Source organism: Aspergillus aculeatinus, assembly GCF_003184765.1.
Source record: "Aspergillus aculeatinus CBS 121060 unplaced genomic scaffold BO66scaffold_21, whole genome shotgun sequence".
Taxonomy (NCBI): domain Eukaryota; kingdom Fungi; phylum Ascomycota; class Eurotiomycetes; order Eurotiales; family Aspergillaceae; genus Aspergillus; species Aspergillus aculeatinus.
Genome location: NW_020291490.1, coordinates 126,708 through 139,776, shown reverse-complemented (window position 1 = coordinate 139,776; position 13,069 = coordinate 126,708). Strand labels below are relative to the sequence as shown.

The window sequence follows — 13,069 nt, the reverse complement described above, 5'->3', positions numbered from 1 at the left end:
CTACTGAATATCTCTATCTAGTCTAACTCTCCTGGTTCCACGGTCACCTATTCGTATCTAGCATGGAGCGCAGAGTATACAGCAGTACGCGATGAGGAATTACAAAGCTTCAGCGCGGCATGTCAAGGTAACCATTTCCTTTTCCTCTTTCCTTCCAAACTATTCCCCTTGGGACGCAGTTCAACTTGTATTCCACAAGTGATCTTATCATAGGCTTTCCTGCTTCGACCATCGGAACTGGTATTGTGCCAGTCTTCCGCAAGCCCATACGAGGAGCCCGCCACTAAGAGTATGCAGTGCTTTTACAGCCTAAATTGCCACCCCCTTCTCCCTTCTCCACGTAGTAAAGATATGTGAAACGTTCGCGATGGAGATTCTTGTACATTATCAAGGCGATCATTCTGCGCGACACTGGAAATTCCATCGGCGACTAATGGTCTCTGAAACGGAGAATCGTGTCATGTGCTGGAGTTCCAGAGGGGGGCTATATGGATGTAGAGGACGAAATAGTAGGGGAAAGAAGTGTCGTCATTGTAACTCTGTGAGAAGACAGTTTCCTGCCTTCACTTGTTATGACGGGAAGTGACCGGTACTGCCATGGAGGACTCTCGAGTCGAACGTTGTGGATATCTTACTGAGAATACCCAGGCTTACGCCAGTGTGAGAGTAACATCCTCACGGGAGAAAGCCGGTTTCCATGGGAAACCATATCAGGGCCACCCGGCAGGATGAGCGCAATATTTGCTTTGGGATGTACATAATGAATCTCTGTTCTAATTGCTCGGGGTATTCCTTGGCGGTATATTAGACAGAGAATTTTCCATCTTCTAGTCTTTCTTGATCTCATATGAACAAGGCGGCTTAGATTTCAACATCACATTGCTTTAGAGATGACATGCCATCCCTCGCCTGAAGGGCTTGTGTTCTGGCAGACTCCTCTCAACAGCGCACAGGAAACTCTAGTTATAATCGTCTTTATTTGTTTCGGATACCGCTAATCTGCCTCACAAACCCTTCTGGTCCCAGAAGCTGAGGTAGAGGCAGTCTATTGCTTACTTAGCAGTGCTGTCCGAGGGAAGCATCAGCAAGACTACTTTACTATGAGCCGGCCACCGGGCCCGCCGCAACTACTCCTCAATAGGCAGTCACGCTGGACTCTTCTGTCGCCCTCTGTTACTCCACGCTGAATGCGGATTTAGAGGTGTGGGTTTACAGGGGAAAAAAACGGGCAAAGCAAAGGCAAAGGCCAAAAAGATGGTCCCAGAGGGGCTCGAACCCTCGACTTTAACGTTATTAGCGTTACGCTCTAACCAACTGAGCTATGGGACCCGGTTGGTTGAAAGGTGATAGGATCTATGTCCTTATCAGCACGTGAAACACTATGTCATTATGCATGAGGTTCTGTGTTCCACCGCCGATCCGGATCGCAGTAGGGCTGGCTCGGATCTAGCCGAATCCTGGTGCATCTACCGAGTATATTCCAACGCATACAAGTGCTGTACAGTGCATAGACTTGATTCAAGCGCATAGCGCCACGCTGTGGAATTGCATGTGGTCCCCGGGTCACATCATTATAGATGATGGCTTATAGAATTGAGGTTTATGGTACCTATTCCTCCACGATTTGTGACTGATTGGCGCGCATGGGAGGCGTATGTGCCCGTTAGGCAGATTGCTACAATAGCCAACAACAAAAGAGTATATGCACAATCCATAGCACCGTGTTGTTATTTTCGTGCGAACTGTACTCGGGTGCAGACGATAAGATCCATTCTCGTCTCTTGCATGTTTTACTCTCTCGTGGAATTGTGCCTGCGGATATGCCATGTGATTTTGACTTGGACTAAATCCATAAAGCTGCGCAGGCCGCGGAAGCCGGGATCGGGGACGGTCAAAAAGAATGAACGAACCACGCCTGGTGTCACCACAGCCCGGCCCTTTGAGGACCACGAAGAACAGACAACACGACACCATTGCACGCCTACGATGTTCCCCTTCGGGTGACCAAGAAGCGACGATCGGGCAAAAGCAAAAAGATGATCGGCCCGAGCCGCGGATCGAACGCGGGACCTCTCGCAGATATGCTTGGGTTTGGAATCCCTAAGCGAGAATCATACCACTAGACCACCCGGGCTGAATTATTGAAAGGGTGTAAGAGTGTGCCATTATGAGGACGGAAAGTGCATCCTGGCTGTCTAACTGCCAGAGTTGACTGAGATCCTCGTAGCGGATGCTGTTAGGATTGCGGTATGTATGATGCCTACAAAAAAACATAATGGTGGGACTCCCAGTCACTCAGCAGTGCTCTCTGCGATGGATGGCAAGAAAAAGAAAGCCTTCTCCTGGGCAGTATCCAGTTACTGGACTTGGGGATCGAGCAACATATCGGTACTGACTGTCTGCGGGTAGCGGAATATACAACAGTGCCAAGGTAGGGCTTTGGGGGAAAATACCTTTGTTGCGCTTGTGCTTTCACCCCCGCGGCGCTCTCCCTCAACCTCGAGCAGGAACATCCTGCCCAGATAGGATAGAGCAGCCATCTTCTCGGTACTTCGAATAATGGCAGGTGCCACCCCCCTCACTGTCCATGGTCACGAGCCACTCGCTCCGGCGACAAATCTATCCATCCAGAGCAACCTCATATCGCAAGCATGTACCTATGACCCACCCAATGACTTGATATAGCATACATACACCGTACTATCCATCAAGGCCTTCATCTCCAGTATGAATCCATCCGTAGGCCGAGCACAACAACCATCATACTATCGATCCTAGACCCGGCAACAACAGCAACGGAACGGCTGTAGCGGTAGCCCTATATCCCCAGCCCCGGACCCCCCATCCCCGGTAGAGAAGCACAGACAAAAATCCACGAAGAATACCGCATACAGAAAATAACACCTGCAAAGCTTACTCCCACACCCATCACACAGAGACACCTACCAGATACCACAGCCACCAGAAAGGACACTGCCACTCTCTACGGAGGCCACGCGCCCCAATTCCCCACCCCAAGAACCACCTAACAATGGCATTATCCGAGGCCTTTATCCCCCACGTCTTTGACATCCCCTTCAAGCCTCTTTGTCTCAACTCATGACAAGGAGACCATTGTACATACAACAGTGAACTTGAACGTAACCCAACAAGCAGATTTGTTGATCAGAATAAAATCCCCAGTAACGGCAGCATACAGCCATAACGGTGCAATGCTCGCTTTCCAAGGTATAAGAAACATTCCCCCCCTGAAATGGCACCCCTCCGCGCGCGCCCCCGGCTGGTCTGACTACCACTTTATATATACTTTTTTTTTTCTTAGGGACGACACAAGCAGCAGGGCTGCTTCATATCAATGTCTCCAATTCGAGAAATAGTTTCGACAACGGACACCATACACAGAACAAAAGAAACGATAATCTTCGCCACTAGGGAGTTAAGTGGCATCTATCGACGGCCGCTCAGATGAGAGGTGGGAACAGAGGCGGCGGTGGTGGTGGCAGAGGTGGTAGAGGTGGTTTCAATAATCAAAATAACCGCGGTGGCGGAAGAGGGGGCGGTTTCAACAACCAGGGTGGCAGAGGTGGATTCAACAATAACAACAACAGAAACAGAAACAACAATGGCGGAAACAATAATCGGGGACGAGGTGGGTTTAACAACAATAACAACAGCAACAGAAATAATAACAACAACAACCGCGGTGGAAAAGGCGGTGGCTTCTTCAACAACAATAATAACAACAATAACAACAACAAAAACAACAACGGCAACGGTAATGGCAAGAACGGCAAGAATAACAAGAAAGTCAACTGGTATCGCCCGCTCCTCGACCCATACGACTTCGAAGACAACTCGGCCAGGGTGCTGTGGCGCTGGGGGTTTGACAGCAGCAAGGCCCCGGAACCCGAGGATACAGAGATGACGGACGCGCCTCCGTTGGAGGACCCCGAGCCTGACGATGATATAACCATGGGAGGCGTCTCTGATGACGAGGACTCTGATATCTCGATGGGGGGCTGGTCCGACTCAGAGTCTGATTCGGATACCTCGATGAGAAGTTGGTCCGATTCGGACCCCGATACCTCAATTCGGGACTGTGCTGACCTGGATGCCTTGGTAGGGGGGCAGTCAGATCGGGGTGCACATGAGCGGCGATTGTCTGATTCAGATATCTCGATGAGAAGTTGGTCCGATTCGGACTCTGATACCTCGATTGGGGACTGTGCTAACCCGGATACTTCAACAGGCGAGGAGTCCGATCCAGACATCGCGGTGGGAGTCCGTTTTGAGTTGTACAGGTCGTGCAAAGGCCGTCCTGGAACACCAGTTCCCTCGAGGAGATCAAGCTCGAGCTCGGAAGCCTCGAGCGATTCATCGGATCCGGACTACTTGCCAGACGACGATGAGGATCCAGATGACGAAGAGGATCAAGACTATGCCTCCAAGCCAGGGAAACAAGCCCCAACCGACCCCTGTGAACAGATGTAATCACCTAGTGAAGAAGCTGTTGAAGGATCCTGTTGTTGGACATTTAACTTACCGTGGATGGACTTGTTGTATATGTTGTCACTATATATGAGAGCTTTGGGTTCTGGTGATAGAAATACCAATCTATCTATCTTGGAAGTGTAGCTCTGTGCCTCGCAGCGCGGGCTCCGAGTTGACCATCGGCGGATTAAGAGGAAGACTAGGAGGAATACGTCAGCTGTGGGAGGGAAGACATATCGTCCGGGGCGATGCTGAAGATGCCACCACGGGATATCAGGATAGGTGAATCACTCAAACATCCGAAGTTACCAAGTCGACTGCTAGTTAATCACAGAAGCTCCTTTTCTTAGCCTAGCAGAGTGCCAATATGAAGTGGAATGATATATAGTATATGCAACCGAAATTTCGATTCAACACTCGTATGACTCGTGGCAGCTGAGGGCAGGGGGAGTCAACGGAATCCACCGTGCACTGTACTGTACATACCATAGTTTAGTCTGTCGGTCTCATCCGATATTGAGATCTGCCAGACTGAAAGATCAACGCTGCGGGCGCCGGGACAACGGCTCAGCTGGCACTAATCTTAGTGCATATAACTAACCTACGAGCCTTGTGGTTTAGTGCTTACGGTACCTCTCTCTACTGAGCTGAACTATGAATCTACTGTTTTCTTCCCAAGCTCCACCAGGCTCCAAAATAAAGAAGAAGCGACCTGCACGACCCTGCCACTTTCTCGTCAATCTACCACCATTTATCGATCTCCCACCCACGCGACACAATCATGGCCACCAATCCCACCACCAAGCCCCGGGCAATCGTCATAGTCCACGGCGCATGGCACTCGCCCTCCCACTACTCCGACTTCACGACCGCTCTCCGCAAGCGCGGCTACGAGGTCCACGTGCCGCGCCTGCTGACCATGAACGGCGTGCGCCCGCCCAACGCTCACCTCGAGGACGACACTGACCTGATCCGCACCTACGTCGAGAGCCTGGTCGAGGCCGGCCGCGAGGTCATCGTGCTCATGCACTCCTACGGCGGGCAGGTGGGCACCAACGCACTCACGGGCCTCTCGACCGCCCAGCGCGAGGCCCAGGGCCTTTCCGGGGGCGTGAGCCAGCTCGTCTACATTGCCGCCTTCGCTGTGACCGAGGGCACATCGATGATTGATCTCGTCGAGGCGCACGGCCACGGCGAATACATGCCGCTCGCTTTCGACTTCGCAGAGGACAAGACGACCGTCAGTCGGGATCCGAAGGGTCTGATCGTGGGGCCGGGGCGGTCCGACGAGGAGCTCGACGCCTATGTCGCGGCCTTCCGGCCCCATAATGGCGGGGCCTGGTATGAGAAGGTGCAGCGCTGTGCGTGGCGCGAGATTCCGCGGGTGGCGTACATCCAAGCGACGTTGGATATGAATGTGCCGCTTCAGTACCAGAAGGATCTTGTGGAGGTGATGGAGCGGGAGACGGGGAGTCCGGTGAGGACGTTTGAGGTGGAGACCGGTCATTGTCCGACTTTCACGAAGCCGGAGGAGGTGGCGGCGATTGTGCATGAGTTGGCGGTTGGGAATTGAGATGGATAGGGGCGGGACCCTTGGGTGTTTTCTTCGTTGAATGTAGGAGATTAGACTGCTGTTCTGGCGGATTGTTATTGGCGGCCATGTACCATACGATGAAAGGTTGTTGTAGTCTCGTACCCATGTCTCTTGGTCTGTGGTATCCACCCTAGACTCAGTAGACGCAGTAGCGAATGGTCATCAACGTACGTAGCACTGTATATAGTACCCGTGTTAGACCTTGCTGGTTTTCATCTATCATTAGTGCTCCCCGTTAGTGATTACTGTGATATCGCCCGGCCCTGCGACGGACTGCCCCACTATTTACCCATAAGCACCCCCCTCTCCAGCCGAGCTCAAGCCACCCCCGGCGCGGCTATCTCGGGCACTTCCCAGCCGTGATCAGGAAGCGGGCCGCAACGATCGTTTCGATCCACGCGGCGCATGCGGCGTTCGAGAACAAGATTCCACGTGCTGTAGCATATCAGGAACTTATTCTTCGCTTGCTCTCACAGGGAATCCGACGAATGCGTCCAGTTTAGCTTGCTGACTTGAAAAGACAGGTATCGCACATAGAGGGGACGAGGTGCGGCTATGGCATTGGGGACATCATGCTTGCGCGCTGTGGTGGAATCTCATGGGGGGCGCGGCCGGTAAGCCAACCATCGCATCGGAGGAAGAAGAAAACAGAGGGGTGATTTGTTTGCCGATGGACTAGACGAGAATAACAGATCGGTGTAGTTCTGTGCATTTTGACGAAAGGTATTGGCAGGACTAGTCGTCGCTGGGAACGCGGGCCTGACTGACGCCCGCGAGGGGTGGTATTGAGCGTATGGGAGGGATTGGCTCTGGGAAAAAAGTGTAGCACAGACGGGCGATCAAGATCAAGAGTGGAGTGATTCCGGCGATGCCTACCTGGTTGCGTATGGACGTGTTCTGAGTATGGACTAGGGAGCTTTCGCTCGTGAAAAAGGAGCAATAAGACTGACGAGTTGTGTCATGCAAACATGAGGAAGACTGAAGTCGCTGAGCCCAAAGTCGCGTACTGTACCTGCCGCCGCCCAACCCAGCCCACCATCCAAGTATCGCATAAACCACCGCATCGCAACTATCTATGCCTCACAAACAACAGTAAAGAAAACACCCAGAACGGCCGAGTATATACCGATTTCAGGAGGTAAACAACAACCCCATAAGAACCCATGGTTCAGGGTCGACAATTACGTAAAAGTGCTGTGATGACGACTTGATGGCATTCGCTCTATATCACTCAAGCATGCCCCACCACCACCAACAACGTTGACCGGATGGTCGAGTTGGCAGGTCCTCGTGGCCAAGTTGGTTAAGGCTTCACGCTTATAATACGAAGACATTTCATGTATCGTATCGTGACGATCGGCGGTTCGAGCCCGCCCGGGGACAACTTCTTTTTGGTTTTGGGTTGGGGTGGCGACTCTTTCTCCACCCAGTACGTACAAAACCGCCCCTTGTCTCTTTTTTAGCTTCTTTGCATGCAAGACGTGTTTTATTCCTTTGTTTTTTGTCTGCTTTGGTTGTACTATGTTATGTGGTATCCAGGGTCTTGGTGATGTGAAAACTCATTAATATCTGCCGTACTGTAAGGTGTATGCTATGTACGCTTCCATCTCCAACCTATGCCGGTCTCTCTTCCTCCGGACTCTTTACAATTACTCCTCCTTCTCAGAGCTACTACCACCGTACTGTATCGACACCGCCATGCGCTCCAACATCTCCTCCCTCCATCCCCAGCCGAGAGCAAAAGTAGCACCCGGCCCCAACGCAAAATTTGAAGCGGCGCACGCACCGACAGCCTTCCGCCAGGAGAACGTTGCCTCGGACCGCGCCTGCTGTCGCTGCTGCAGCTCCCGGAACCTCAGCGCCAGCCACACGAACCCGCTCGCCATGGAGATGACCTGGTCATACTGCAGGAACCGCGCGATCCCCTGCGGGAACGAGGTCACAGGGGCGAGGTGCTCCGTCAGACCCGGAAAGAAGAGGCTGGCCATGGAGGCGCCCCGGGGCTTAGTGAGGCGCGTGTAGACGAATGTGAGGCCGCTGATGAGGGCGAGGGTGCGGTAGAGGAACCGCACGGTGCGGATGTTTCTCCTGCGCGTCTTACGACGAGCGTCCGGGTCGGCCGGTGGCGGGGCGGGGAAGAGGCGCTTCGCGAGGAGGGCGATCGGGAGCTGGAGGAGGGGCACCGTTACTGGGAAGAGTTGCCATATGGCATTGTACCAGCGTCGGGTTTCGACGGTGCGAGGAATGAAGTTGGCGTAGGTGGTGAGGTGGTAGCTGCCCAGGAGGGAGATCAGCAAGGACCCCGTCGTGGACGGGTCGATAATGCGGTTATGGCCCGGGAGAATGCGACCGAGGGGTGCGGTGATGTATTCGGCTGCGTAGTAGAGAGGGGCTATCAGGCCGATTCCGCGGACTTGGAAGGCAACGCCGGCGGTTATGGGTCTATGGAGACGCAAGGTTAGGTGCTGCTGGGTTGGAATGATTAGGATGCTTACAGTAACACTTTGTACCATGACTCTGCTCCGCGGAGGCTCTCCAAGAGCCAAATGCCATACACCGGGCCCAAATCGGTCATGAATGACAGCATCTGAAGCCGCGAATATGGGTCGGTTCCGCTGATCGAGGGCAGAAAGCAGAGAATCATAGGTCGGAGGAGGTTGTCCAGAAATGGGACGTGGTAGACCGGTTTAGTCAGACTTATGGCCTCACCATTGCTGGCGGTCCAGGTTCCTTGGCTGATTTGTGTAATCAGATATGGCATGAGCTTCTGGATCACGGCCCCCATGGTCGCGCTCGCAGCAGCGTAACAGCCCACCAAAGGAGCAGTCCAAAGAGCTCGCTTCCAGGCCTTATCCGCGGGGGTGTAAGGGTAGCTGTCAGTGTACGGCATGGTGCCCTGCAACGACCTTTCCGGGACTGGCTCGCAGTCGAGCTTGACGGCTCCAGCCATATTCTTGGAGTTGAGATCCATCAGATAGCGGCCAATGTGTGGTAGTACCCTGAGTGCAATGAATTTATATTTTGGGGACGCCAAAGACTCAATGCGAGTCAAATCACCAGCGGCAGAATATATGGCGGGGAGACGAGCAAGTCGGGCTTCCTCCCAGGCCTTCAGACAGCGGTCAATCTCACCGACAGGGATGCGCTCCTCGGTCGAGCTTTGTACCAAAGTGGCTAGGCTATTGGCCAAAGACGCGGCACTCTCGATAGCACTCATCCCGCCCTGGCCCAGGTTGGGGGTCATCTGTGCAACGCAACCAGGTAATCAGCAACACTACCACGCTATAACTAGCTCTCGGCTCAACATACCTTGTGAATCGAGTCACCAATACAGACAAAGCGATCCATGCACCAGTGCTTAAACAGGGCCTCTTCCAGAGGAACCATTGTTCGCGTTATCGTTCTTTGAACCACCTCGGAGAATGGCACGGTATCGGTGACCGGCTTGTCCAGGTAGGCTGCTATGTGCTTTTCGAGATCATCCTGGCTATACCGAGGGGTCTCGTTGCCTGTGTAGACCTGATTCATCTTGGTGAAGAAGAACCAGTAGACGCGCCCACCCTTGCTTGAGATCACCAAAAATGACCAATCCTCGCCATACGTCCGATGAAGAAGCCCCGGTTCCAGTCCCGGGGTTGGCTGCGAGATGCCAAACACACAGTTATACTCGGACTTCATCCCTATACCCCACGAGGGGACGTATCAGTACGGGCTTCCAGTCCCAGAACGGAGGTCGCATACGTGTTCTTTCCTCCGCGATCTCATTGATGAGCCCGCGGGTTTCCATATGGTCCCACATCTGATACCGGATGGTACTCCTGACGCCATCCGCACCCACAACCAAGTCTCCCTCGAAAGTGGTGTTATCTTCACAATGTACCACCACCTTCTCGGGCAGGTGGTCCACTTTTGTCACTCTCTTGTTGAGAAATACCCGGTCTTGCGCAGACCCTAGATGCTTGTGAAGGACTGCGAGTACCGCCTGCCGATCGAGAAATGCTACTGGGTACCCATGTCTGATTTCCCGTCAGCGTGTGATCACATATCACCTCACACACATCGCAGCAGAGATGTTGGATGGGGCGCGCGAATGACCTACCTCTCTAAGACGAGGCGCAGGTCGATCGACTCGTTGATGAGCTTGCCTCTATCGGACCAGATGAGCTCTCTATGGAGCGGCTCCACGAGGTCATAAATGTCGTCGAAAACACCGATCTGATCGAAGATACGACTGCCGTTTGGGCTAAGGCCAATGGATGCACCCACCTGAGGCGCGATGTCATCGTGGGACTCCAAGACAACAAAGTCAATATTGTTTCGGAGAAGGGAGTGGGCAAGTGTGAGGCCAGCGATGGAGCCACCCACTATGACCACGCGGAACTTGGATTGAGAGGTCTTCTCCATGGTGAAGGGGATAAATAGCCCACCTATTGTGTACAGAAAGTGACGACCTGATTTCAAGTAGGTGTGAGGAGAGTGGGCAATGGCAATGTATAAATACTAACACCAATACTACTGTGATAGTTTAAAGGTTCCACTCCCAACACCGGCGGCTTCATTGTCTGCGACGATCGCAAGAGGACAGATGAAGCCCTGTCGAGGAAAAAAGTGGACTTCACATTGCTCTAGATTAGGTAGAGATAAGTTGCGGACGGGCCAGACGAGTCAAGCCAATGAGTGTTGGAGTCTGGTCTGCACGCTAAGGGGGAATGGCAGAAGCTGCGTGTCCACCGCAACAAATAGCAACCACCATCGCACTCCGAAACCCCATTTTGCTGTCACGGCGTGATTATCGCACCCATTCAAGAGGCATCACGTTTTCCCCACAATACCCAAATACAACATCGTAATTTCGATATGCCGAAGAGTGCTCGAGCTCCCTTGAGCCCAATCATGTGAGTTGGCCCGGCCTTACCGACGGTAAGATGGCGGTGATTTCCGCACCTGGGCGTCAGTGAGATCCAGACATTATGAGACATCAAGAGGCACTGAGAGACTCGGGTCACCATCCGCAAACGGACAACGCATATTATGCGCATTCATTTTCAATGTTCTCATTGCTGACAGTGGTGGCAGAACTCTATTCCGCGAGAATTCACGCTCTGATGATTGGCTGTGTACACAATGGAATCCCAACCGTTGGGTAGGCCGCCTTGCCGGTAGATACAATATGCATGTCGACCGTTGTCCGAGGGGGGAGCGGGAACGAATGGACGAAGCATAGCCCATCAGCCGTGCAGCACTAATGTAGAAGTATCCCTGAACCCCGCCTGGGCGACGTGCGGCTGTGGTGCTGAGGGTGAAATGTGACTGGGTGGTTCGGGTGCCAGTGCCCACATGGTTTATCCGCACTTGGCATCCAGCTCGCGAGGCTGGGGGAATGTTGCTCTGGCTCATGGTGAGTGAACCTTATTCTCATTGTACGAGTCGTCTGTTCGTCTAGATGTGGGGACTCAATGCTGCCAAACGTAACTATCATGATGCCAGGTCAGCACGGGAGAATAGCAAAGAGGTTACTTTTAATGTGAGCAATATCGGGTTAAGCGAGTTGCACATGTTGCTGCTTAGGGGGTCTTCTAGAGGTTCAAGGTTTCATGGATAAGGCCGAGTGCTGCTATCGAGGACTGATAATTTTCGGTCTTGATGACAGCCCACACATGCACTGACATCAATTGGCCGGATGGTGTAGTTGGTTATCACGTATCGTTAACACCGATAAGGTCCTGGGATCGAGCCCCAGTCTGGTCATCTCTTTTTGCACCGACAGGTATTGTCGTGCTGACATCCATGCCGTGTTGCTGGTATTCCTTTGTCCTTTTTTTGTATATAAAAGAATGCCATCACACATACAATCTAGAGGGGCACCGGAGATCGAGATTATCAACAGATAGTCATACAATGTTATAGTAACAGTACGATGCCCATGTTCACGCCTTGCTGGTTTTGATGTGAGCTACTCACTCGTGCTCTATTGTCCTCACATGTTCAAACAATTCAATCTGCTCACATTGAAAGCTGCGCGCTGGAGGGGAGTGTTGCTTTGACCATGCCAGTTCTTTGGGCCACATCTTGCCTTGTAGATTGCCTCAATCTTGAGGGTAAAAGGAGTACCAGTAACAGTGGCAAGCCTGGATGTGCAAAAAGAGATGACCAGACTGGGGCTCGATCCCAGGACCTTATCGGTGTTAACGATACGTGATAACCAACTACACCATCCGGCCTTCTTGTTAAAACGGCTCTCTAATTTGTTAAACACGGCAAAAGATAAAAGACACTTGTCGTCTTCGAGGCAGCCATAGATATAGTGTTGTGGTAGCTTTAGCAAGTTTGTCATTATTCTTTCCAGACCATGTCTTTTAGCTTTCTACTTTAATCACACATCCCGATCGTGAAGTATACCAACTAGAAGCTCCCTACGTCACAGGTGGGTTGTGACTCGGACCCATGGATGGGAGGCATATATATCTTCCGCACAGGATCCTACTCTGCAGTCCACGGTGTGAGCTACGATGTCCCGGAGAGATACAGGCGCAAATCACCCCACGCATGATCGAAGAATGACATGACGCCGACATCAACCACCAAAAGGAGCACAGATGTGGCCCAAGCACCAAGACAACACCGAAAATCAAGATACAACTACCCCGGTGCCTGCCCGAGAACCCCCCTCCGACCCATTCAAGCAATGTAGACCCACGCAGCTAAGACACCGGAGCCCGATTCTAGCATACAATAGCAGGCGGACAAAAGAGACAGAGATATCGATGTCATATCGCGACCACATAACCTCGTACACAGCGAAGGCAATATGTAGCTCCGATAGACCACCCGCAACGAAAATATGAGTCGCTGTATGAGCCAAGGTACCGCAACGATACTTAACCATGAGTAGTTCGACCTAGGAAAGCCAGACCTGAATAGGGACAAGCATGGGAGCTAGAAGCCGAAGGCATATATACTCCGTAGGAAAGCCACACGGAAGCA

The 13,069-nt window shown here is 52.4% G+C and overlaps 3 protein-coding genes and 5 non-coding genes across 8 annotated transcripts; 4 read left to right on the top strand and 4 right to left on the bottom strand.

Moving 5' to 3' along the window:
- Nucleotides 1-1,255: 1,255 nt before the first annotated feature.
- On the bottom strand, nt 1,256-1,329 carry BO66DRAFT_t142. The gene has a single exon. It is a non-coding gene; the product is annotated as a tRNA-Ile (tRNA).
- A 713-nt stretch (nt 1,330-2,042) lies between these two features.
- BO66DRAFT_t141 lies at nt 2,043-2,134 on the bottom strand. Its single transcript has one exon. It is a non-coding gene; the product is annotated as a tRNA-Pro (tRNA).
- A 1,117-nt stretch (nt 2,135-3,251) lies between these two features.
- On the top strand, nt 3,252-4,491 carry BO66DRAFT_450476 (uncharacterized protein; the record flags this gene model as incomplete). Its single annotated transcript, XM_025651821.1, has 1 exon — nt 3,252-4,491. Exon 1 carries the CDS (start codon nt 3,466-3,468, stop codon nt 4,489-4,491), a length of 1,026 nt encoding a protein of 341 aa, XP_025504500.1. The 5' UTR covers nt 3,252-3,465.
- A 490-nt stretch (nt 4,492-4,981) lies between these two features.
- Nucleotides 4,982-6,287, top strand: BO66DRAFT_373176 (alpha/beta hydrolase). Its single transcript, XM_025645530.1, has one exon. It carries the CDS (start codon nt 5,273-5,275, stop codon nt 6,062-6,064), a length of 792 nt encoding a protein of 263 aa, XP_025504499.1. The 5' UTR covers nt 4,982-5,272; the 3' UTR covers nt 6,065-6,287.
- Nucleotides 6,288-7,369: 1,082 nt separating this feature from the next.
- Nucleotides 7,370-7,468, top strand: BO66DRAFT_t145. The gene has a single exon. It is a non-coding gene; the product is annotated as a tRNA-Ile (tRNA).
- A 125-nt stretch (nt 7,469-7,593) lies between these two features.
- On the bottom strand, nt 7,594-10,520 carry BO66DRAFT_373175 (FAD-dependent oxidoreductase). The gene is made up of 5 exons (XM_025645529.1): nt 10,185-10,520; nt 9,827-10,101; nt 9,395-9,765; nt 8,581-9,329; nt 7,594-8,527 (listed from the first exon to the last, which is right to left on the bottom strand). Exons 1-5 carry the CDS (start codon nt 10,487-10,489, stop codon nt 7,735-7,737), a joined length of 2,493 nt encoding a protein of 830 aa, XP_025504498.1. The 5' UTR covers nt 10,490-10,520; the 3' UTR covers nt 7,594-7,734.
- Nucleotides 10,521-11,759: 1,239 nt separating this feature from the next.
- Nucleotides 11,760-11,833, top strand: BO66DRAFT_t146. Its single transcript has one exon. It is a non-coding gene; the product is annotated as a tRNA-Val (tRNA).
- A 399-nt stretch (nt 11,834-12,232) lies between these two features.
- BO66DRAFT_t140 lies at nt 12,233-12,306 on the bottom strand. The gene has a single exon. It is a non-coding gene; the product is annotated as a tRNA-Val (tRNA).
- Between the last annotated feature and the right edge of the window lie 763 nt (nt 12,307-13,069).

What these genes read in the sequence shown, in the direction of transcription:
- BO66DRAFT_373175 (XM_025645529.1), bottom strand. Translation starts at nt 10,489, where the DNA reads ATGGAGAAGACCTCTCAATCCAAGTTCCGCGTGGTCATAGTGGGTGGC. An exon ending in GATCGCGGAGGAAAGAACAC is followed by an intron (nt 9,766 to 9,826) that starts GTATGCGACCTC and finishes CGTGGGGTATAG; the next exon opens with GGATGAAGTCCGAGTATAAC. An exon ending in TTGGTGACTCGATTCACAAG is followed by an intron (nt 9,330 to 9,394) that starts GTATGTTGAGCC and finishes TGCGTTGCACAG; the next exon opens with ATGACCCCCAACCTGGGCCA.
- BO66DRAFT_373176 (XM_025645530.1), top strand. Translation starts at nt 5,273, where the DNA reads ATGGCCACCAATCCCACCACCAAGCCCCGGGCAATCGTCATAGTCCAC.